This window comes from Amia ocellicauda, chromosome 11, assembly GCF_036373705.1.
Source record: "Amia ocellicauda isolate fAmiCal2 chromosome 11, fAmiCal2.hap1, whole genome shotgun sequence".
NCBI classification, from domain to species: domain Eukaryota; kingdom Metazoa; phylum Chordata; class Actinopteri; order Amiiformes; family Amiidae; genus Amia; species Amia ocellicauda.
The window spans coordinates 2380886-2407431 of record NC_089860.1 but is presented as its reverse complement, the minus strand read 5'-3'; the positions used below and the strand labels follow the sequence as shown (position 1 = coordinate 2407431).

The 26546-nt window shown below is 41.4% G+C and overlaps 1 protein-coding gene across 1 annotated transcript in view; it reads right to left on the bottom strand.

The window, feature by feature from the left end:
* The window catches only part of psd2 (pleckstrin and Sec7 domain containing 2), a 189838-nt gene that overhangs the window by 48621 nt on the left and 114671 nt on the right, over positions 1 to 26546 (bottom strand). The window contains exons 4-6 of the mRNA XM_066716375.1: positions 13447 to 13641; positions 11671 to 11751; positions 10005 to 10117 (exon numbers count right to left, since the gene is read on the bottom strand). Of these exons, the coding sequence (XP_066572472.1) occupies positions 10005 to 10117; positions 11671 to 11751; positions 13447 to 13641 (389 nt within the window). The remainder of the gene's footprint in view (positions 1 to 10004; positions 10118 to 11670; positions 11752 to 13446; positions 13642 to 26546) is intronic.

Sequence of the window (26546 nt, the reverse complement as noted above, 5' to 3'; positions counted from 1 at the left end):
GCTGCTGCCTGACCTCCTTGAGGAGCTTAGAGCTACCTGGGACCAGCCGGCTACAGCCCCTGCCCTACCCAGAAGAGGGGAGGCTTATTCCAGCACCCAGGGCGCGGCAGAAATGGGCTTGGTGGAGTTCCCGCGTGCGAATTCCACCATAGCCGCGCTGGTCTCCCTACCTCCACTGTCCGCGGAGCCACGGGACCTGACCTGCCCCAACAGGCAGTGTCGTGTCACGAAGACGCTGCTCCGGAGGGCTTATGTGGCTGTAGCCCAGGCGGCTCGCCTCCAAAACACAGAGAGCCTGCCGGCCCTGTACATGGCCCCTCTGTGGAGGAGATGCTCACACGCACCCTCCAGGAGAAGGAGCAGTCCCTGCAGCTGGCCCGGGTGTACCCCGTTTTACCCCAGGCCCAGAAATGCAGGCTGTCTGCGGCAGCTCGCCGGCGGGGAGGCCCCCCGACGGCGGCTCTCAGGCCACAGCCCAGGTCACAGCCCCGCACACCAGCCGATATCCGCCAGTGTCTCACTGGGAGGCAGGCGCCCCCCCAGGCTCGCCGCCCTGGCCGGCAGGAGGGGACCTTGCCCGACCCCACCCCCTCCACCACCCAAGGACTCTGCTGTTTTGACTTCAGTGGGAAGGTCGTTCCACCATTTAGGGGCCAGGGATGAGAAGGAGCGGGCTCTGGAGGAAGGGGAGTGGAGAGGAGGTAAAGTTAGTCTTCTGGCACTGGAAGAGCGCAGTGGTCTGGAGGGAATGTATGGAGAGACGAGTGTCTGAAGGTAACTTGGTGGAGTATGGTTGAGACAGTGGTAGATGAGGGTCAATGTCTTGAACTGAATGCGTGCCGGTATCGGGAGCCAGTGGAGGGAGCGAAGCAGTGGAGTAGCGTGTGCAAATCGGGGCAGAGAGAATACCAGACGAGCCGCAGAGTTCTGGATGAGATGGAGCGGGCGGGTAGTAGTTGCAGGTAGGCCGGCCAGGAGGGAGTTGCAGTAGTCCAGGCGGGAGAGTAGTCAGTGAGGAAGGGATGGATTTGGCGTATGTTGCTCAGGAAGAATCTGCAGGTGCATGTCAGCGTGGTGATGTGCTGGGTGTAGGAGAGCACAGGATCGAGGGTGACTCCTAGATTTTTAGCAGAAGAAGAAGGAGAGAGTGTGGTGGATTCCAAGGGGATCGAGATGGGGAGGTCAGCAGAAGGTGAGGAAGAGTGGGGGAAAAACAGGAGATCCGATTTGGAGAGGCTGAGCTTGAGGTGGTGCGAGTGCATCGAGGCGGAGATAGCAGACAAGCAGGAAGAGATGCAAGAGGGGATGAAAGGGTCAGAAGAGGGAAAAGACAACTTGTGTTGTCAGGAGGTCTGCGTCCTCAACTATCTAGACGACTGGCTGGTTTGTTCTCACTAGGGGGAGCAGGTTCAGGATCACACAAACCTGATTTTAGGCCGCCTCTCTGAATTGGGGCTTCGGGTCAATCAAGAGAAGAGCCGCCTGACGCCAACTCAGCAGCCACAGTTTCTCGGACTGCACCATGATTCCGTTGCCATGCTCGCCACGCTGACACCAGAGAGAGTTGCCTCCATATGCACGTGTCTCTCCCTCTTTCGATTGAGAGCTCGTGTCAGGGTGTCCCTTTGCCAGAGGCTGCTGGGCCTCCTAGCGGCTGCGTCACAGATCCTCCCCCTCGGCCTCCTCCAATTGAGGCAACTGCTGTGGTGGTTCGGGTCTCTCAGGATGCATCCTCACCGCGATCGAGCACACCGGGTCACAGTTACTCCGGCGTGCTGGAAAGTGCTCCGTTGGTGGCGGAGCCCCTGGGGCCAGTCTACCACTGAGCAGTTATGACGACAGACACCTCCAAGCAGGGTTTCGGAGCAGTCTGCGACGGACGTGGAGGCAGGTGGACGGAGCCAGCACGGGCCCTCCATATCAATATCCTGGAGTTACAAGCCGTACTCCTTGGACTGTCTCATTTCCTGCCGGTCCTGCAGGACAGACATGTGCTGGTTTGGACGGACGACAGATGGTCACCTATATCAACAGGCAAGGGGGTCTCTGGTCGCGCAGACTGTACTGTCTAGCACGCCATCTGCTTCTGTGGGCGCAGCCATGGTTCCGATCCATCAGAGCAGTTCACCTCCCAGGCCTGGCCAACATGGCGGTGGACCTCCTCTGGGCCTGGCCCCTGAGCGGGAGCGACTGATTGCCTGGGGTCTGTCAGACTCGGTAGTAGCCACTATTCAGTTTGCGAGAGCTCCCTCTATGAGGTCGCAGTATTCCTACCGCTGGCGGACGTTTAACACCTGGTGCCAAGACAGCAGTTAAGACCCAATTCATTGCCCCATTGGGGTCATATTACAGTTTTTACAAGAGCTGTTGGACCAGGGCAAGTCCCCATCCACGCTCAAGGTGTATCTGGCGGCCATCTCCGCATGTCATGTCCAGATTGATGGTGAGCCACCTGGGTCTCATTTCCTGGTTGTGCAGTTTTTAAAGGGAGCTCGACGGTTGCGGCCTCCTCGCACCGCTTCACTGCTTGCATGGCGTCTTGATGTAGTGCCGGATGCACTTTCCCAAGCCCCATTTGAGCCACTGAACTCAGCTGAGCTGAAGCTGGTGTCACCTCGCGTGAGCGTGAGCGAGTTACACGCCCTGTCCGTACACCCATCGTGTGTCTGTTTTGTGGGAGATGGCTCCAGGGTCATGCTTACGCCTAACCCTGCGTTCCTCCCGAAAGTGCTGTCTCCATTCCATGTCAACAGACCTATTGAGTTGATGGCTTTTCATCCTCCTCCCTTCGCTTCAGAGCAAGAGAGTTGGCTTCACCTGCTCTGCCCTGTGCGGGCCCTCAGGTGCTATTTGGAATGCACTAAGGACATTTGGTGCCTGAACACCTGGTGGCTCACTCGACTTAAGGCGTTGCCACATCGTGGGCCCTTTTTCAAGGTGCCCCCTTGGTAGACATTTGTGCGGCTGCAGCTTGGGCCTCGCCGCTTACATTCACCGGTTCTACAGGTTGGACGTGACGGGACCGGTCCCTTCCATTGGGCACCCGATGTTGGCTGCAGTCGAGCCCCAGTAGCCTACGGGCTCTGGCTCCTGCCTTTTTCCTCTCCCAGTCTGCCCCTGTTAAATGCATCCTGAGGGAGCTAGTGAACCGTGTTTTTCCCTTCCACTGGACTATGCCTTCCAGTTGAGCACCCACGCGAGCTGCTCCTGGATTTACTGACAGCACTGTCGATGTGTTCCCAGGGTCTGTCATGCGGCCTACAGGCACGTTGCCATACGAGGCCGCCTTGTATATAGTTTGTTCATTATACATTGTGTTGCGGTGGTGCATGCGTCTGCCTGTACCCCGCTCTGTATATAAATGTGTTAAACAGCAGGACTGTGGCTCCGTCTGTCCTGTGCAGCATGGAGCTCACTGCCGCTGTTTCCAGCTGATGGCGCTCGAGTTTCGCTGCCTCGCTGTGTATATAGTTCCTTGGTCAGCAGGTCTGTGGCCCGCTCTGGCTCTGTATGCCATGGAGCAAGGGGTCCGCTGCTATTGTCCTCCAGTGGAGGGCGCTTGAGTTCTCCAGTGCCCCGCTGTGTACATAGTTAATTTATTCACACAATAAGAGCTATAGTTGCCCTGCGCTAGCTGCACTATTCAGCAAGTGGCCACCTTGCACCCCGTGGTGTATATAGTTTGTTTGTATGAAATCTATTGTGAGCACAATAGAGCTCTTCCACTCTGTACTATTCACTTGAGTTGGATGCTCCTGTGCTGTGCGCTGACAAGCATGACGGTTTTGCTGTCACGCGATATGTACATATTGTATATTCTTGTTCAGCTCTGCTAATCTGTTGACTAGCCAGCTCTGTATTCTCTTGTTTTTTCATTGGGTCTGTGGCCCCGCTCCTATTAGATCAGGGGTCCACTGCCATGATATTGCGCGGAGGCTGCACAAGTTGCTTGATTGCCCGCACCAGATATTGTGTAAGTAGATTCGGCCAAGCTCCCAGCTGCACTAGTAGAGCAGCTGGCCTTGCTATTGTGAGCAGAGGGCGTAAGAGTTGACCTCTGTAGCCCTGCCTTGTATATGCTGATTCTAGACAGTTCCCGGTAAGAGTGTGACTGCGGTCCTCGCTCCTGGGCGGCTCAGGTGTGGCCCTACAGGGCCCCTGAGGTTACTGTCTGGAGTTGTGTTGCCGAGGCCCCTAGCAGTACACCTCGGGGCAGGCTCCCTTATCAGCTCGCTGCCTCCTCCCTTGCGACGGCTTGGTTATACAGTAACCCCTCCCCCTTGCGCAGTGCTTCTGACTTGAAAGATAATGATAGGTTGTGTATGCAACCCCGGTTATCTGAAAAAAGAAAAGGTCACGCAGGAGTCCTGGCTCCCAGCAAAAGAGGACGAACCTGCACGTTTTATGGAATAGAATGTGGGAAGGGACCTGTTCTGAGTGACGAGCGCAGGGGCCAGTGGCAGCTTTCATAGAGCGACGTTTCGATCAGGTTCCTACTGCAGTGTGCAGAAACCCCTTCCCCTTGGGCAGTGCTTCCTTTTTCAGATAACCAGGGTTGCATATGCAACCTATCGTTCTCCCCAGCAGGCAGACGTAACGACTGAGTTCTGCCTAGTACCAGTTGTTTACTTTGTTTACTTTTTTAATTGTATTTTTACTGCACCTCTATTCATAAGGGCAGCTACTGTTTGTTAGTTACTGTCTTACTTAGCGCAGTTTGAACTATATATATTCTATAACCAGAAATGGCTGCATTGCATATACTACTGTAGAGAGATTGTACAGTGTTGTTTTGCGCTTAGCTTAGCTTTTTCTTCAATCAGAACAGGAAGTTACGTAGAGTTTAGCATTCCAGACATTACAAGCACTTAGTTCGGCCGATGCTGTATTAGGGTGTGACTTGCGTGATCTGGACAGAGCAGTGTAATCCAATGGATTTCAGGTGTGCTCTCTGCTAATTAGTTATAGGCCGGCTATTTAACAGCCCCCCAGGTCCTCCACGCCAGAAGCCTCAGTGCCCCTCTTATCCCTAATCCCTCTAACCTCATCTCCCTGCCTCTCCCCTCCTCCTCCCTCCCCTCTATTCCCCTCTCTGGAGGCCTGTGGAACTGCCACTCAGCTTCCAAGAAGGCTGACTTAATCTCTGCTTTTGCATCCCTCCACTCTCTGGATTTCCTCGCTCTCATGGAGACATGGATCTCCCCTGAGAACTCAACCACTCCTGCCGCCCTATCCTCTCTATTTGTCCTGTCCCACTCCCCCCGTCTTACCGGGCGGGGAGGAGGAACAGGGATCCTGCTCTCCCCTTCTCTCCTCTTCTCTGTCCTCCCTTTCTCTCTTCTATCACGACTAACAGCTTTGAATTCCACACAGTGGAACTCACCTCTCCCTCTCACCTCTTCCTTCCAGTTCTCTACTGCCCTCCTGGTCCACTTGCCTTCTCCCTGGATGAACTTGACTTCCTTCTCTCCTCCCTCCCCTCACTGTCCTCACCTACCATCCTCTTGGAAGACTTCAACATCCACCTCTCCAACCCCTCCCACTCTGCTGGATTTCTTCCCCCCTTCCACTCTTTTAACTTCTCTCTCTCCCCATCTCCCCCCACTCACAGGGCAGGTCGCCAGCTAGATCTCTTCTTCTCTAGAGGCTGCTCCCCTTCGTTGCTCTCCGTGACACCCCTGGACATCTAAGACCACCACTTCAAATTTGCACAACATAGCGGATACATTTAAGACTTGAAAAAGATCATTCTTATTTTTCTAAGATTATATCTGAACAGATAATCTTGTAGGGGGCTCGGTGGGTGGTTGGATCGCTCACACAGACACACACACAACTGGACATATTACAAGGTGTACTGTAAAGAGTATGTATGTATGGAAATGCAATTTAGACAGTGGTACAAGTGTAAAAATATATTTAACATATACACGCCTTGGTGAAGGGTGTCTGCTAATAAATAAATAATAATAACATGTATGTGCAAACATTAAACACTGGTTTCAGAATTACATATTTTGTCAGTGTGGCCACAGTGCACACATTCTTTGGAGAGAATATGACGAGTGTGCAGGTGTGCTGCACTGCAGGGTCTACTGTCAGGACCCTGCTAACATAAAATGCTACCACAACGTTGTGTGTTAGCTGGGTAAGTACTGCAACTTGAGCATAATGTTTGTACTTAACTTATTGCCTCTTACAGTAGAAGGCATTAAGTGATATAAAAATGATGTAGTTTATACAGATGTATATACATCACTGTTCAGTTTCAAGTGATGATAATACAAATTGCAATAGGCGTTAATATCACAACACCGTGTCCAGCAGTGGCGTATTTCGGGGGGAGCAAGGTGCCATGGCAATTTTGATAAAAGAAATGCTAACAGAGCTTCCCGCTCAGGAATACTGTGTTACACCCACTAGACCAATCTGATAGATATGTTGAAGAAGGTGGCTTAACTCTGTACTTATTTATTCTAAGGGTTATGTGAGTTATGTTCAGTGAGCTTAAACTACTTGTGCGCTCCAGACAGAAGAAAGCCTTTATGGGCAGCGCACCTGTACATAAATAAGGCCCTCACACTAATGTATGTTGATGTTATTGATGAATTTGGCATCACAGCAGGAGACTTTAATTCACATAGAAACTCCAACATCAGCGGCAGAAACAGTTGATTTCCAATGAACAGTTGCGGCTTATTTTTGGTTGCTAGTTTCTTCCAATGATAAATGTAACCACTAATTACTATATATGTAAATAAATACATTTCACGTTCCCTCCTACGACTCTTCCACAACTTTTCGCACCTTGCGAACATTTTTGATTTAATCCTGCCCATTGAGTACTTAAACAGAGAAGCGTTACTTAAAGAATTACAGAATTGTTATCCCATATTAATATTACATATTAATTGTTATGTAGATGTCAAACATTGCTAAAATCTTCATCGATTACCTCTCCTATTCATTATACATAAACAAAAGGAGTTACAGTACAACTAAGTATTCAGTATAACAGGTTTCACATTTATTGCATTAACTAAAATAACTACTGTTTCCAGTATTAAAATACTTGTCTAAGGAAAAGAACACAACTGTTTGTGCACCACTTCTGCCCTATTTATTAGTAACAGACATTGTATGCAAAATATGCTTTAGTTTCATATGATTCAGCATCATTCCTGTGCTACCACTGTAACTAAGCTCTACATTTCACATTTTGGTCTCACTTCTTGTCAAAACAAGCACTTTGCTTATTTCCTGCTCCCAAAAATTGACATGGCACATCATGAATAAAAGCATGGTATGGGATATTAGCAAGTAAATATCAATGTGACAGAGAACAACACCCTTGCATGTCCTAATTGTATGTTTTATTTATTTTTGGGATCCAATACAAATCTCAAGGAACCAATGTGAAAGAAATGGTGCAACAACATCAAAGAACAATAATAAAAACAAAAGTCAAATAACCATAAACTATATCCCGACACACCACCTATCATACCTATCATACCTGTATTTGGAAGTCAGCTTCCAAAAGTCAATGATCAGCCTATACCACGTGTTGCGCCTGTAGCGTTATGTTGGGTGTATTTTGAGAAGAGCATGTTGAGCTCTGAGCTGAAGCACTGATCTAAAGAAGACCTCTCCCCCCCAAAGTTATCAGATTTCCTTAGCTCATCAGCTTGGAACTGGTTTGCATCAAAGTGACAGTTTTGGGGAGGATGGCACCGAGAAGAGGCCAAATAGTTTGGAATTCTGCTATGAGATGTCTGGAGAAAGGGGCCTGTAGGTGATAAAAACTCTTTGAAGTGGACGAGAGCCGAAATCCCGACATAGAGCAACGAACCCAGGCCAACCGGCATTTCCAAAAGATGGCATGGATTGACATCAGTCATAAATCAAGCCCCCCTCCAATAGGACACTGGGGGCTGAAACCGAAATCCAATCTCAAGAACTCAGGGACCAATCACCTATTGATCTGACAGACTATAAGGAACAGCGGACGGTCTTTCTCTCTCTCTCTCTCTCACCTGAACCAGTAACTCGCTGCCACAGCTCAACCTGTAGCTCCGTTGCCAGAACCGGAACCAGAAACCAACCAAGTCTTTGCCGGCAACAGAAGAGTTAAACTGGGAGAAGGAGATTGAGCCGTACGAAGAATTCTTTTAAAGGACTTTATTACATAAAGAACTTTACAGACTGCGCTGCCCGCCTGTGCCCACCTGATCAGTGGAGTTTTACAGCTGGACAATTGACTAAGTCGACTGTATACGAAAGTGTCAGTCATTTAAATAGCTATTTGAGTCTTAAGAAACTTGACCCTTGGAACAAACAGGGCCCTGCTTTCCTCAAAGACTTTGTCTTCAAGTAACTACGGTGGAACCCTGCTTACAAAGAAGATTTTGTGCACAACCTTGGAGCCTTCAAACCAGTGGAAAATCTGTTTGGAAAAGACTCTGTTTCACAAAACCCCCAACTTCCAGGTGCATCGACTGAGTGAAAGTTCTTGGACAAAGCCGGACCGGACTGCCTTTGTTCCAAACCACACGGACCTCGTGCCGTGTGCTGTTATCTGAGCCCGAAGACAGAGAGGCCTCTCTGCGACGAAGTTCAGATAAGTTTAACAGTTTGGAGTTCATGATTCATGACATTTGAGAAATCAATTAGAAATGTTAATCTGTGATTCATAACTCTAGAATGTGTAATATCATTTAGTTTTCTTAAATATAAATGTGTGTTGCATTAAACTGTTTTGTTGATAATTTTAGAAATAAAATCTGTCAACGCCGAGAAATATCTTCTCATTCCTGTTTAACTGTTTAGTCTGAAATTGACACAAGTTAATAGACATTTGATTATTGGTGGCCCTGCCTATCCTTAATCATTGAATAATAATCAGTTAAGGGAAATTGTGGTAACAAGTAATGATAGGATCTTTCTCGGCACCTAAACGTAAATGAGACTGATATATATATAACGAGAAGTTACCTGACATTAAATACTAACCTGCGTAGTTATTTAATGTCTGACTAACAATACTAATGAGAGACTCACCTTCGTCTTACTAACCGGTATTGTAGTCAATGTGTTTATAACCTTTTTTGTTTAACGATTTGTGTGTGTTATCATATGCGATCCCATGGTCTTTGATTTGGTCACGGAAGTGATTTGTCTTTGATTTGTTGATCTAGAGTTGAATTTTAATTAGTTTTCCCCTTTTGTATAATGAGTGTAGTGCTACATTTAGTCTTTGTTTTTTAATAATTTTGACAATTTATATCTTTGGAATTGGTGTCTGTGTCCAATTATTACAGAAATTGAGTTCTACAAGATTCCAGGATTCATGATAAGGTGATACTATAAATTCACTTCTTTAATTGAAATTTATAAGTGTACCTTATGCTACACGCCTTTGGTTAAACAATTGCTTAAACAACATAAAAGTAAAAGCTTTTCCTGACTCAGTACTTTCAATTTTAAAATGTAAGCTGATGTGATAATAATTAATCAGTTCTGTGGGTGATTTGTGAAAAACTAAAAAATAACACAAATGTCTCACACATTTAAAATAAAACTTGTGTTATATTTTAAAATTATAAGAACATAGGAAAGTGTACAATCGAGAGGAGGCCAATTGACCCATCATGCTCGTTTGGTGTCCATTAATAACTAAGTGATCCAAGGATCCTATCCAGTCTATTTTTAAATGTCCCCAAATGTTCAGCTTCAACTACATCGCTGGGAAGTTTGTTCCACATTATGTATCTGTTATATGCATTGAAATCACAGTTTTCACTATATGTTTGTATTCAGACAACACTATCAGATTTGTCTTTCTTAAAACTCATAAGTTCAGCTTTACTGAGTATATGTTGTGGGTGGTAAACAAATTGTTTATATATTTTATGTTCATTTTTTGGCACTTTACCCATGCATCTTAGACTATAATTATCCAGGTAGCACACCCTGAAAAATACTTTCTCTATGGATATACTCACCTTCTGAAGTTAGTCCCTCTGGATTGCAGTAGCAGTATCTTTTGGAAAAGTGAATCAGAACTCTTTCTCTTTCCTGTGTCTCGCCCATTAAAGGAAATGCTTTCAAAAATGTTCTGCAAGTGGAAGACAGAAGGCAACCATTTTTTGAGAAATTCAAACTGCTGAGGGGACCTAAGAACACACATTAAAGGAAAACTAATACAAACACCATATATGTATATAGAGCAATAGAAGGAGAGCAATCTGTGTATATAAATTAAAACATATTTTGTGGATGTAGATTATCTAGGATCCTTATTTGTTTTATAAAATAAATTGATTTATTTATCATTTGTTTTGGCTATATATATATACTGCTTTCTCTTCTGTCAGAAACTTCCCGTGCCCTCACACCACTCATTTCTGAATCAATCAGTTACACAGAAAGAGAAAAGAAGGATATAAAACATGAGTAAAGATTAACTGCATTAAGTGCTGTGGCTGTACTACTTTCAATGGGCCACCATTGGGTAATGCCAATCTGTTTGGAAATTTAATTATTAGCCTTCAAAATCATTTTTACATGTACATTTCAGTAGGAAAAGGTTTGAGAACAAATTGAAATAAGAAAGCTGATATAATAGGTCTTTTACATGGGTGACCTGAAAGATTGTATTGAGATATATGATAAGTGTTACCACAGCTCAAAGAGAGGACAAAAACGATGAAGCTCTTGTATCCATATTTACACTTAAAAAATAATAGTATTTTGCAAGGAAGAATGCAAGTAAATGGCCAACAGGAAAAGCAAAACAGCATAAAAGACTTGGTACAACAAGGCAATTTGGTTTCTAACCAGACAATTTTCTGCAGATTTTATCAGATCTCTCTGTATACAATATTACAGCAGAGATATTGTCAAAGTTGCAACTAAAAACAAACAAACAAACTGTTTTATTGCCTACAGTCAAATGTGGAGGTGTTAACAATGTACTTTGATAGTGTAATACCTGAATAGGTTTAAAATGTTATTTTCCAGCCCCATACTTCAGAGCTGTTACAATGTAGTAGGCTTAGAAAATGTGGTATTACTTGGCCATTTGAAGAGACAACATATATTTCCTTCCTTTATACTGAAAAAACCTATGGGAGTCTGTAGAGAACACATCATCATCCTATGTATGTAGGATACCAAAAGGTTTAGTTTAGATTTAATTCTGCATTTTAAATGTAGTAGCCTAGTAAATTATGGCACAGAGGAACAGGAATATTTTCCAAACAAGTGATCAGGCCTAATTAAACCTTTAAGAGTTCAATAATTCATATAAATAAAGTCACATTTTGTGATATACTTTGGAGTTTCAGGAAGAGCAAGTGTCAGTAGTCTCTATTAAAAAAGTCATGTTCACATTTATACACCATTTAAAATTGTCCACCAAAATGCAAAGTTTCTGAAATAGATTGATTCATGTTAAATAAGTAAAGCTCTTTAATATAGTATTGATAGGTTCACATGACCCTTTTAATATACATTCATTTTTAGTTTTCTTGTATCTCCTCAGCTACTGTGCAAAAATACAATGATTACAATCTGTGGTCCCTCCAGGGCAATGTAAGTGTGGTATTGAGTAGTACATGGAAATAAGGGACTGTACATCTTCAAAGTGTTGATGCAATATGAACTGACCTGAGAGCTCTATCCAAATGCAACCCTGTAAAGTCAAAGAAACAGAGGTACTCTGCAGCCACCAACTTGCTAAACTCATTGCTGTAAAGGAAAGAGTACAGTGTTAGAAACTTGCAGTGCAGCAGTGAGATATAGAGCGGAGAGAAATCAAGAGTGCACAACATAATCTGAGATCCAGGCTGCAATTCCATGCTGTGCAATCAGGAAAAAAATATATATATGTCCTCTTCACTGCTCTCTTTATATTAGCTAGTGAGCCTATTCAACTAATCACAGGAATCCCTATAGCCTATAACAGGGAAGTTATTTGACATGATAATCCAGTTAGGAGGCTGAGAATGATTATTAGAACTTGCACAGACAAATACATGAACATACTAATTCCTTTTAATTACACTGACCTACCTCTTTTCACATTAGTTTGTGTTAAAACACAAATGCAAGATATCATAGAGAAGAAGTAGTGGTTAGGGCTTTGGATTTGTAACTGGAGGCTTCTGGGCTTACTACTGTACCCTTGAGCAGTGTACTATACCTGCATTGCTACAGTCCAATTTTGACTATATATGAGTACTCATGTAAGCTGGTTTGAATGAAAGCATCAGCCAAATAAATGAATAATAGTACTCTATCTAATGCTGAGATTCCATTAAACAATGAAAAAAGGATCATATCAAATGTATGCAAAATGAACATGGAATCTGTACAGATACCGTTCTAGGGTATGCATCACAACTAAGTTGCCACCCGTTCCGTAATCAAGAGCAAAATGTTGTGTTCCGTTTTGAATCAATACGGAACGCTATTTGTTCCGTATTTCCATACCCGAGTGACAAAAATAACAACAGTGGGAACAACAATTAAACGTTTTTTTCTTTATCTGAGAGTAAGTCATTAAATTGCAAGCACATAAGGTTAGCTCTCTACTCTGTGTTGTAAGTCTGTGTAGACTTTTCGCATACTCTGCAACGAAACTGTCCAATTTCGGTGTCTGTATGAATGCAGCCGGAACAGACGTCACCAGGCGACGCAGCCACAGGCCACAAAGTCTGCACAGCAGCGCAGCTTCACAAGAGGTACTGCACCGGAGCAGCCGGGGCTGCAAAACAATCAACGAGCGCTGTGTGACAAAGATGCGTGTATCTCAATTTCTATGTGTTCCATGCATTTGTAAGTGCACATCTGGCAAGGAAATACATAACATACATGTGTTTTACATGTGCATTTCTCTCAAAACACACATTAAATATATATTGGAATCCAGTGTAAATATGATATTATACACAAACAAAGAGTTGTAATGAATTTGATCAATATGAGTTTTTAAGCCTTAAGTATCCCAACAATAAGTATCCCTCTCCCTGTTCCTTTTTTTGGTTTCTCAAAGGTGGCAAGCCTAATCACTACACTAAATCTGAGTCAAAAATTATTATTCCTCGATGCGTCATTTATATTAAATTTCTTTATTAGCATATCAAAGACAGACTTGTGTTTGAATGTCTTTGCAAATATATTTAAGATTGTATCCACCCCATTCATCTAATGAAAACTAAAAATTCACATTCAATCAAACTCACCTGTTCAAGACCTTAGTCTTTGAAGTGGTTTATGAACAAGTATGTTGACTTGCAATTAGTTTAGCTTAGTGGTCACCGTCTTAATGAATCGGGCTGAATAAAATCTCAAACACACGTGGAGCACAACCAATGCATCTGAACCCAAGTGCCTCATGGAGTGATACAAGCTTACTGCTCTCTCTTGTTGCTCCTGACTTACTTTTTCCCGAGGTGTCGAGCAACATCGCAGCGCTTAAACCCTTCAAGATTGTAAAGGCGCTTGGCCAGTCTCTTTGCAGCTTCAGTATCTGCCTTGCAGCCATTTGCTAAAGTGTCAGTACTCCCATGTTCCAGCTGCTCCATACTGCCCATCTCAGAATCTGAGTCAGAGAGGACATCCTTCAGGTTGGCATCACTGCAGAGACAAAGATTAACATTCACACTTCTGTAGCACCACTGGAAAGAAAAATCTCTACAGAATCGGTTTTCATTAAATCATAAAAAAAGTTATGTTTTAGACACATGGGTTGTGCCTGTAACAGTAGTTTAAATTTGTGTTATAGCTGAACTTCTTCCAGAATGCAGTTAGACTAAATGAGAATATATTTTAATATTTTACATCTCTGTATTGTTTTGATTCACTGCTTTATTTGTGCAGCAGTTTCTGTTTTTTGTTTTGTTTAGTTTCCATTAATATATTTGTTGTAGTGATTTTGTAACCTCCATGTGTAATACAATGTGTAGTTGCAGTACTTTGTTATGGTACTGTACATGTTAGATACAACATGTAATTAACCTTGGATAAAAGTATTTACTAAATAATCATCATCATCATAATCATAAGAATGGTATTGGTAGTGTAGACACTGAAATAGGCTACTCATTATTTTGTTCTCAGTAATAAACATTGGAACACTACTGTCTGTACTGTTTCATTCTATGTTTCAATGGGTCTATTGACATGTTATTTTCTGTGTTAAATGCTTACATATATCCACTGAGTTAATATTCTGCTGAGGCACAAAAGAGGAGAAGAACAATCAGGACTGAAAAGTATATTGTATGCAGACATTTAAAACTATCTGAAACCCCAAAACGTAGAACAAAGATGTCTGCAGGGATAATTAAATAAGCTATGTGAATTACTAAAGTAATGCCAAAGTTAACCCAAACACATGTATTCCTACACAGTCCACAACCAAAGCATGGACATGGAAATGTAGCTGATTTAAGTAAAATTTGGAATGAAAGCAGACGGCATAACAAAAAAACACACTGCACTGTATTTCACAGAGAACAGCATTTCCAGTTTGCATTTCAATGTTTTATTGTAATGCATTGTATTCATGATGCATCACTGAGCTGCTCTGCATTACACAAGAGATGATAGAAACACATCATATTTACTATTATATATACTTTTAAGAAAGTGAAGCAGGAATACAATACAGCTATGCTACCTTCCAGCTTTATTAATCACCATTTAATACATTTTGAATGGAACCAATAGCTGACATTACATAGTGCGTAATACATACATTTAACATTTCAAATCGAAACATTCAGTAATATATTTTTAATTATTTTCCTGCAATTCCTGTGTTTAAAATGATATTTGTGAGTAGGAAAGAAAGGGATCATGGAGAGCATACTGCATATACTTCAAGTAAGGAGTGATGGTGATGATCATGATGAATACTAGTAGTAGTATTGTAGTGCAATAGTAATTGTAGTGTAGGGGTTCTTAACCCTCCTGGGGTGCGAGATGAACTCTCAGGTGGTGCAAGACACGGCCTATTTGTTTATTTATAAACAATGGGTTCGTTAACGCGTCTGGTTCGGCAGCAACTCCCACCCCCGCTCGACAACTCTCAAGCACCTCCACCCGCATGGTTGAGAACAGTTTAATGGTGGGGGTGTGGGATCCCTACAGGGCATGCAAAAAGGTTAAGAACCACTGTTTTCAAGTAATGTACTACACTGAATAAATCTGCAAATCCACTTTAACTCCATCCAAAAGGCAACACCCTTTTTATGCTCTCAACTTACAGATGTCAGACTTATATCTCTTTCAGCATGATAACAGGTACAGTTCAGTGTCATGTGATGTTGTGTAACCAGATGCAGCACTTGCTCAATTAATCTAAGGAAACATCCTGGAGTAAATGCAACTTAAAACCCTAATCTTCTAATGTCCTTCCAATGGTAAACATTACAATAGGGCAAAGATCAAGGCTGCCTGACAGCATCCATGACATATTTTAGATCTCTAAAACAAACTTCATACTTTTAACTGTATTGATAAATTGTTGGCCACATAAAGGGTTCATATAAACATAATCAATACAAAATTATATACTTGTGCTTACTTGTCAGAATCCACAAATTGTTTAATTCGATACCATAATTTTAAAATAATTTGCAATTCAAAGGACACTTTTAAATTATTTAAAATTGTAAACATATTCCCTTCACTTTGAAGGCTATCAAAACTTTCCCTTCCTGAAAGTACAAAAAGCATTATAAGAAGTGACCTTGTGACCTCTAGCATAGATGCAATCATTCTAATTACATCACACTTTAGGAAACTAAACATTCTTAATTATTTTTATTATTATTATTATTATTCAAGTTAAAGGATATTTATTTAAATATATGTGCTGCAATCTGTGCTTGTGATTACAAAATCACTTACGATAATGCTTCTGTCACTTTCAAGAAGAACAAGATTTGATTCTGTTTTGGCTCCTGAAAATAAGCAAATGTATTAATTATTACATTGATGGGTTTATATGAACACTTAAACAAAAAAAATTGAGCTATATTTTATTCACAATTAAGAAACATTTTACACTAGCCCTTTCGTTGGTTTTATATTTGCATATGTGCATTCACTGTGTTGATGTTCAGCTGAGGCACCAAAGTGAAGAGTAATCAGCACTGAACAGCATACCCCATTCACACTGAAACAAATGCCAGCTTTTTGGTGGCATCTTGTTGCCGGCAAGGTCTGTGTGAATAGGTTAATGCTGGTATTTCGATGCCAGCAATTTTCCGGCAAAGGTTCTAGTCTAAATGCCAACAATTTTCCAGCAATGGGTATGTTTGAATGGAGAAGAAAATGAATGTCAGCAAACGACGTGACATAACCAATCAGAATAGGGGTGCATTTTCATGACCACAACACAATAAGGTTAAGCCACCTTTGAACAAGAACTTGTGACCATAACGAAAAATGGAGCAGGTCGTTAGAAATGGTGGAGGTTGGAGATAATGTAGTTGCAGCAATTCTGAGTGTTATTGATGAACCAACAGGCTGGTGACGTATGTAATGCTAACTATTGTCACACATTTCACCAATAAATCATGCAAAATAGAATATCTCTATACAAGCAAACGTGTTAGACTGCATTACAGCGTACACTGACAGTATATTGTTTCAAGTTATTTAATGTGATTTTATTTCTTGGCAGATTTTAAGGCAGTAATGTCAAACTTAAAAAAAAAAGTTGTTTTGAGCAATCAATCAATTGCAGATCTACATAGTAGCTATAGTAGATATAGATATACACACAATGTAATGTCATGCTTTTTCCTCATTTATTTTAGTTGATTTAACTTTGCTGCAGTATATGTGAAGACCCCAATGCCTCTTCGTTACGCGACCATGAACCAAGAGCCGAGTCTCATTCTGGGTTCACTAGTTCACGCAGGGTCCAGTGACCACACCACAAAAACACACAACCATACAGCCTGATGACCTGGTTATAGCACGAACATGCACCATAGTTTGACTTGTCGTTTGCTTTTCCCTCTTGACTATTTGTTCTTGGTAGTGAGTCTGAACCGAACCGCCGCCCTGGTTAGAAGTAATAGCCCAGTAAACACAATGGAAGGAAACTGGCAAAACAGGGAAATTATCAAACATTTACAAACACGTCCAGAATATCGTTCCGTGTCTCATCTCCCAAATCCACAGACTTCTGTAACGTCTTGTTCCCAAGGCTAGCGCTAATGCCTGTATTCTTTTGGTGTGAATGTGTACATCCTGCATTTTGCTGGCATTCAAAGTCAGTGTGAATGGGGGTGCAACAGGAAAAAAGCAGGCAAACGTTGCCTGTATTTTGCTGAATGGGGCTGTATTTAGCTGAAGCATGGTATGAAATATATCTAAAACAAGGAACAAAGATATCTGCTGAGATTACTGACTGAGCTAGGCAAATTCCTAGTAAAGGTAATGATGGAGTTAGGTAAGCCAAATACATGTAAATTCATGCACATGGATTGCTGTCCAAGTAGGGATTATAAAATCATTCTGTATTTTAGCAAAATACAGTTTAAAAACCCTTATGCAAGCAATTTGGCACATGAGGCTTCCAAAGTGTTCTTTTGATTTTTGTTTAAGTCATTCATTATTTGACATATTTATAGTTCACTTTAAAATAAATAACCCATCCTACACTGCCCTCTTGCAATGAATGAAAAGAACTGAAGACACACACAAGCATTCTACAAGAAGACCAGCTTACAGGGGGGCTCCCAAATGTGTTAACTGGTAAAGGTCTCTGTTCTGATGGGGCAGCTTGTCCCAAATAGTCTAGTGAAGAACTGCATTTCTTTCCCTGTGTGTCTGTGTAAAGAAGGTCACTGTCTCACTGTGCTATGGTACTGTGTTATAGTTCAACCCTGATATCTAGAAGAACAGAGTCTGATAACAACCAGTTTTCATCAGCAATCTGGGCTTGATACATCATACAAACCCCCCTTATATTAAACATTATGTATTCCTTAATTCTCCCCAGTTTGACTATATATGGGTCTTCCTGAGCAGTTGTCACGGGACAGACATGTGGGCCTGTTACCTTTCTCTCCTATTTTTCTGCATAAAAGTGCCTGTAGTTTGTAACTTCTCCAAGACTGTTCTCGTGATTGCCTCTTGAACCTCTTCCTTGCAGCTTCTTGTAATAAAAACCTTTTGATTGGAGATACATCTCTCTCTGGATCTCTGCGACTCTTCAGTTGGCAAAGTCGGCAGGATGGTGGCTTCAGTGTCCCGGATTTTGGTACCAGTACAGAGCAAGACGATGGGTGAGTTTAGGATTTTCAATTCCACCCTGTTAATTAGTGTTCTGCACAGGTATCAAATTTCAACTGGGGTGCCGTCACAAGTTTAAAGTTCCCAGGTTTTTGGGCTTTGCCCTGCATCAGCTCCCCAGAGAGGAGTGGTGAAGTCGTGTGTGGCCAGGTTATCACGACAGTGAGCATTTGCGGGTGCCCAAGTGTGCAATCCGGAGAGTCCGGTGGGCCCTACTGAAAAGTGAGGTTTTCCGCAGTGCAACTGCAGTGTTGCAGCGTATTGGTGTGACTTATGTGTTATGATCAACAAAGGTTACTTAGGTAACCTGGGTATGCAGATCGATTGCACGAGGCAATCTGGGTGTTAGGGTAGTGCCAGCTGACATTGTTAAAATCATCAAGGTGTTACTCTTAGCATGAGTCTGAGATAGACTGCATATTTTGCAGTGGGGTGACTGAATAGTTCCAGCTGACATTGTAATTTCAGCTGGAGTATTACGTGAAACACTGGGAATACGGGAAAGACTCAGGCCCGGCGCTATGGGCGGGCCTCAGGGGGCCTTGCCCCCACAGTTTAGATCCAGTGCCCCCCCCCCCCCCCCCCCCCTCAGTAACCGATTCTAAATTGCCATAAAAAAATAAAAAATAAAAAATAAAATTAAAGCGCAATTTGGTTCTGTAAAATGTATACGAACTACAGGAAATACTGTGTTTCAAAACCAGGGTTGTCCAAAACAAGCGACCTCCTACAACAACCAATTAAACAGAGGGGGCGGGGCGGCTGCTGTCAACAATTTATGACTGTAGATATAGGGCGCATTTATAACACGCATACTTTTGTTATTCTGCACAGACTTTGACCAATTTAGCCAATGGTTTCCCGATCAGTCTTCTGAATCTGTGCATATTCTGGACAGAATTGTGAAAGTCTGCATGTTATGAACGCACCCATAGAAAACACTAGTAGGAATTATTGTATGCATTAATGACGATTTTTTTTTTTTTATGGTTATGGATTCAAATTACATCTATAGACAATAATAATAGTACCATCAGTACTACACCTGAATATGCTTTTATTTTTTGTTATAGGCATAACGCTTTTAGATAGCTAGAAAACGCAAATGTAGGCTAATAATAATTAACGCACCGACTGTCCATAGACGAAACATGTTCACGGCCGGACAGCGCAGCTCATTTACCTTACATTTGAAACAGACTGCAAGTTTCGAAAGAAAGAAACAGTGATGAAGAAATTTACTTCTAGAGGAAACCGTCGGTTGCACCTGTACTGACTTTCAAGAAGGCTGGTTCTGTAAGTTCATTTTTAAAGCATTCTGCTGTGAATAATGGGATATGCTGCGATAGTATTTTATAAAAAAGTTACTTTGCCCATATTAATAAATGCATTGAATAATAATGTATGTGAGCTGCAGTCCTGTCACTTTTCGAAGGTACCAATAATAGCCTGTTGTCTTTCCGTTCAGTATAATTTGCCCAATTAAACAATTGCGTATTAGGGAATCGATTTGTTTATAACAGTAAGATCTATTTGTTCTGTTCAATTTTGAATAATCAGATGAAAGTAAGCAGTACATTCCTTTCTGTACGATAACTTGGTGTATATGCGAGCCTGTGTATTGCGCATTGTAGAGAGCTGCTCACTCTATTTGTTTCAAGTACTCAACTTGACTCAGACGCTACGTTGTAGCTAATGCGGTAATAATAACAATAATAATAATAAAATCGGAAGGAACTGTATATAATATTGTATTGTAATCATATGTCATATGATTGATTGTTTCCATTGTTTAATCCCATTATAAGGAAGTCAAATGGTAAAGAATATAATTTAATTCATTTTACAAAATGCCCCCCCCCCCTAAATAAGTAGATGCCCCCCCAGAGCGTTTAATCTGCCACCGGGCCTGGAAAGACTGGGACGGGATGTCAAAACTGAAGGACGAATCAGTGGTGGATTATCTGTTAACGAGCATGAATGTGAAACAGTGAAAGTGAAATAATGATAATAATATATAAATATACATATTGCACTGATAAAGCCAAATTCATGCCTGTGGAAAAAATATATTGTGGAATACTGCTCTATCCTCTCAGAAGAAAGTATTAAAGAGGAGTGCATGAAGTATTTAGCAACTGGCAAACATCCACTTGAAATGTGCTCAGCTCCACTTTACACACTACAGTTATTGCACTGTAGTGAGGACTAATGCAGTTCTCCATGATAACACTAAAGAGCTCAGAAAGCCATAGGAGTCAGAGCCATGCAAGAACATCCTGGCTGAGTCAAGCAAGCCCACCAAAACCTTCCAGTACTATCCCATCTGAGCACTTCCCTATGGAAAATCACAGTCACAATCAGCTGTGAGAGTCCAGATTCAAACCAGCACTGTCTGGCTTCTTTTTGACCAGCAAAAGCAGCAGAGCTTCTGTAATTCATGAAGGATAGGCATTCAAATGTGTCTTGCAGAATAATTTCTGGCCCCAGAAAGAGCTGATGAGAGTTTAACATATTAATCCATGCAGCACTATTGGGAACTGCCTGTCACAATCTGTAAATGATATAGTCCAGATTGGAACAGACAATTTTAAGGGATACAAGCTCAACCCATGCTCCAGTTTGAGACCAATACCAGATGTACTGCATATAACAAATGCAAATGTATAAACACCTGTGAAGTAAGGGTTTAAAATACAATTTTGGCAATTATCCTCATTAATCCTGTGCCACACTCTTGACTGGATGATTCTTTCTACTCCCAAGTAATGGAGTAATCAGAGCTAACCTCAGCACTTGGGACTTTCAGCTGATGAATCCTCTATATAAACTACTCCCTGGGGAAGAGTAGCAGTGTAGCAGAGCCTCATTAGTGTAAGGCAGACAGCAGTTAATCATATAAAGTTTTTTTAAGGTGGGATTTAACACTTCATATATTCAAAGAGACATGTCATCCAGCCACCTAATTATTACAAAACACCTTTAAATTAAAATCAAGATGAAATGACCTGCAGGATTTATTAAAAGCACCTTCTCTGGCAACTCACTCCAATTCTTTTCATAGTTTTGTCTATTTGAAAATGATCTATTAAGGGGTGCTAAGGGTACCAAGACCAAATTTAGCAATTCTTTTAATCCATCAGGACTAAGATTTTAAAAATCAAGTGTTTCTGCATCACATGTATGCATCCTTTTTCTTTAAGTAATGTTTTTAATCTCCAAAAATACACAAATAGTAATCAAGTTATGTTTGGATATCAGATTTAACATACTGCACTTCAATGTACAGCAATCCTGACTGTACTGTGCGTGTATTGCTGATTAATATTTAGGTAGACCAACCAAAACAGCATTTATTTGATAAAATAATAATTTGAATTAAACAGTAACAGTAAAAATAGTAAACAATAACTGTAGCATAACAGAGTCATAGCACTAAGCACTAACACATCTATGCCCAAATTAATGTGTTGCATGGAAGTAATTTTCCAAACTGTTTCCAAAGCAGGGACCTAGAGTAATTTGAAAATGGTAAAACAACAATTCATAATAACAGTTCATTACAGCATTGGCCTGCATGTACAGTTCACAAATTATAAACATTTCTATGATGTAGGGAAATGTAAATTTAGCCAACTTCATAAATGTGCAACTGAAATTGTATCTATTAATGGTAAATGGTTAATGGTATATTAAAATGCATAGTGCATAGAAAAGTGCCTATAGAAGATTAATGTTTTAGGTGTTTGCAGTAATTTAGGATATGCAACAATTACAGCTTTATTCCTGCCTTATCACAATCTGTATCATGCAGACACAGGTTAATTTGTAAACAGTATATTTCAGCATATCTGTCTTTTCAGCAGATATTACAATCCAAGATTGATTAACATTCTAAAATGAAGGGATGGTTTGTCTCTGTTGTGTACTCAAAATTTTATGATGTTAATAAATACATTCTTCATCCTGTGGTTTCATGGGATTTTTCCCCTCCCTTGGGAACTGTCATATCCCACACTTCCACAGTTCACCACCAGAGGTCATCATTACCTGCAGGTCGTCCCTGACATTCCAAGGCATCATGTGCTGTCAGTCACTTTACCCTCGCCTCTCATTCGCTCAGTTCAGCTCACCAATCCACAGTTGTCTGCTCCCTCTGCCCTGAGTATTTAAACCGCTTTATTCCCTTAGCTCGTTGCGAAGAATTGTCTGCCTTGAAGCAACAATGCCAAGCCGGTCTAAACCCGATTTATACTTCTGCGTAGATATGCGTATGCGTCTCTGCGTAGCAACGCAGAGAAGGGGTTTCTGGGTAAGCGTAGCCTGCAAAGGCTTGCACAGGAGCCGATGTTCACTCCTCCGAAGTCTGAACAGCGCGTTACGCGTCTCTGCGGTCCTGTGAATCAAGCCAGCGCTGATTAGTTGAGCAGGGAGATTCTGAGCGCCGTGGCCAATCGCTCAGTGCTGGGGCGTCCGGTGTGCAATGTATGTAGTCATTCCAGCAGGTCAGAAATATTATGTGGTGACATATGAAAGTATTTAAAATGCATCTCCTCATCCACAAAATGCATTTGTTGCACTAACAGATTATACTGGCCTGGACATGTGCAGAGCTCTCACAAAACTATGGGGCACCGTTTGTGTAATTCATAATTCCGTGCACATAATGAGTATTTTGTCCCTCGAAATGCACATTTCGTGCATATAATTCACATTTTGTCACATGAAATGCCCACTTATTTCATGCTTGGTAATTTTGTGGATGAAAAGTACTTTGCCTTCCATGGACGGAATGAACAGCTGAGTATGCATTATATCCAAGAAATTATGTAAGGAAAAATACATTTTGTGCACCAGTCAACCTGTCGCCAGCCCTACACCTGACACAAAATAATTAGCACTAATTATCAAACAGGTGACTGATCAAGGCATTGATCCAGAGACCTGGGTTTGCAATGTGATCAAGATTGAATTCCAAAGGAAAGTTAGAAACTTGCTGAGCCGATCAGGACAGGCAAATCTAATACAACACATAATGATAATAATGAATATATGATGTGTACAAAATCACGTGTTTCACCAGTCAACATGATTATAAATCTTTCACAATTACTAATTTTATTGCAAAGACTAGATTGTGGGCTATATACTATTCAGTATAGCCTGCATAAACTGCACGTCAGCGGTTGGAGAAGTAAGTAGGCCTATTTATAGCTTAAGTTTGAGGAGTTTACAGCTGAAACGCTGTATATGTATTGAACTCAAATGTTAAGTAACATAACAATGGATATGCTGGAGAAATTCACATACGCAGAGATGTTTACTATTGAATTGAAAAATCAGCACTGCTGGTTCCAGTGTTTAATCTCTAGCCAACTATAGCAAGACAATATAGATCTGCTCATACAGGATGCAATATGGCAATGTGTGTGTGTGTAGTTTCTGTAACATGTAATTAACAGTATGTGTTGATTTACATCCATCAAATCCTAGGTGGACCATAGAAAACAGGTTTTGCTCTCTGTAGATTGTGATGTGTAAATGCGACACTGCCCCCTACCAATGTGTCAACGTTACGTGCAAGTATGTTGGCAGACACCTATGCAAACGTCTGCGTACGACGCTTGTGCATGTATGCAGAGATGCATATGCAGAAGTATAAATCAGGCTTAATAGTGCCTGCATTGAAGTGACAATTACAAGCCTTTCTCTATTGTGGTTACCTTTTTTTTGTGTCTTGACCTTTTTGCCCATCCTCTTGTTCTTGATTTCTAGATTCCGTACTCTAGACTGGATGCCTCATCTCTACCACTTGCCTGTCCCTTGACTTCGAATTCTGGATTTCCTATATTGCCCTGTCTGCCGATACTTGACCCATGCCTGTTTCAGACCTGTTTATCTTCTTTATATTTCACCCAACACTTGGGTCTTAGACCCTCAGCTTTGAAGGGCTTATGTTTTTAAGGCATTACAGGAACAACTACTTTTCTCATAAACATTGTGTAAATGAAAGGAAAGCCAAATTTAAATTTGCAATGAGAAAACAAACAAACAAAAACAAACTTCAGTTTCTTTGCACAGAAAGCATTTACATGTGACTTACAAGGAAATCCACTATTGTAAAGAAACATTATTTGACTTATTTTTAAAGTCCTGTTTGTTTGTTTTTTCCTTTTTAAATAAGCATAATTTTCAATAGTTCTCTTAGGACTTTAGGGTATTATGGGGCCCTGGTATTCAAGGAATCTAGGCATCCTTTTAAAAATCTAAATAAATGTTGAACTTTTGGTAGATGAGGAAAAAGCTCTCTTCAAAGTGATAAAATAAATTGCTGAAAAATGCTGAAAAGTCAATATTATATTTATCAATACTGGTTGTCACGTCTGTGGGAGTGCTGATGAGGTTCCAAGCAAGAGAAGTGGAAATTGCAGCTAGTATAAATGCCTTTCCAGGAATCCACACATCCTTTGTATTTAATTATTGAAAAGTAATAACATGTTCAAGAAACATGCCACAACCAGAGTACGGGCAGAAATGGAAAGCGGTATGATAATCCCCAGCATTAGTACCAGTTTAGGCAAGTGGTTTCAAGTACTTTCTCAAAAACAGATCTAAATCTTTCTGCAGCCCGTAGCACATATGAATACAAAATAATTAACCATAATGCATTGCTTGCCAATCACAAATCAACATAACAACATGCCTTCCAGCTTTTTAAGTGTTACTAGTTTGTTTTTCTTTTTTTTTGGTAGCATTATTTTTCTATTTAAAATCTGTAAACATTGCATAACATACATATATAATGGAAATCATAGTACTCAAAACAAAATCACACAAAACAAGTGCACCATTAAATCATATATTATCCAGATTAAATCAATGTTTAACCTCACCCATTGAAAATTACAAACCTTGTACTTCATGGTTGCTTTTCGATAGCTAGAATTTTTTTTCCAATCAAATGGAAAACAACCTTAAACTACTGGGTTTATAATTTGTGATCAGAGGGTGGTTGAATGTCTTATTTAATCCAGACATTTAGCTTTCTCTGAATGTAGACATTCACTTTAAGACCCCTTTTCCTTTATTAACAAACATCCAACCTACTCAGATGTTCCCCACACAGCAGTTAAATATTACTATCAACTGGTTTCACAGATCTTGATTAGCATTAGTCTTGGACTACTCTGCCTAAAGTAACATTTGGTAGTCCAATACTGATACTAATCTGGGTCTGTGAAACCATCTAAGGTCCAACAGAGATTAACCCCCTTAGATGCCCTTACCTGACCCATGTTTTGACCAGACTTTACAGGGAACAATAAGGTAAATGCCAGCTGTGTTCTGAAAGCAGCTCAGGAGAAATTGGAGCTTTCACCAAGATGTTTACTGATGATTGAGTACTATTTTGCTAATTCATAGATCACTTTCCATTCAATTTGTGTAAGTGCAAAGGGAATTCCTCGCTGCCTCTGAATGCACTACCTCCTAGCCACTACAATTGCACTGATCCCAGTGTCCATCCCTACTATTCTAGTGCTTCTCAACGTTGATGACAGAAGAAACAAGTCCCCAAGAGATGCATCGATTCAAAATAGGTATGAGTGAGTGAGGACCTTTGTAGAATTTGACCACTTTTTAGGGAATCAATTGCTCTGATCAAAATGGGTGTTGAATCTGCAGTTCACTTAAAGCTAGGGTATGCAATCCTGAGAGGCCAGCAGTTAGCAAGCTTGTTTTGAAAGCATAGAGCCCACCCTCGCTCCAGAGGTGTCTCCAAAGCCACGCCCCCTCTATCACACATGGGCACACACACACAGCAGAGTCTCAGCACCAGGAGGAGAGACGTGTTGTTGGAATCGATCGCAACACTTTCAGATTACCTCATGTCTCATTCACAGGTTAGACATTACAATAATAACGAATGTAAACAACTTATTTATGGTTATTATGTTTTTAAAAATAGTAGCTGCGGCTCAACTTCCCGCGCTGATGACGTGTGATTGTCTGCGCGAACAAGTTGCGTGCCGGTATGCAAATATAGATTGACAGACAGGAAGTACATCCTATCATTACATTCGGACCGGATTCAATGATTGGTCGATCCATTTTTAGTCCTGTCCCTTCCACAAAATGTTTCTGGAAAAGATTGCATACCCTACCTTTAAGCTTTCCTTTTGCTGTGTATGAGGTATGTCATACACCTAAAGACTAGATGAATGTCT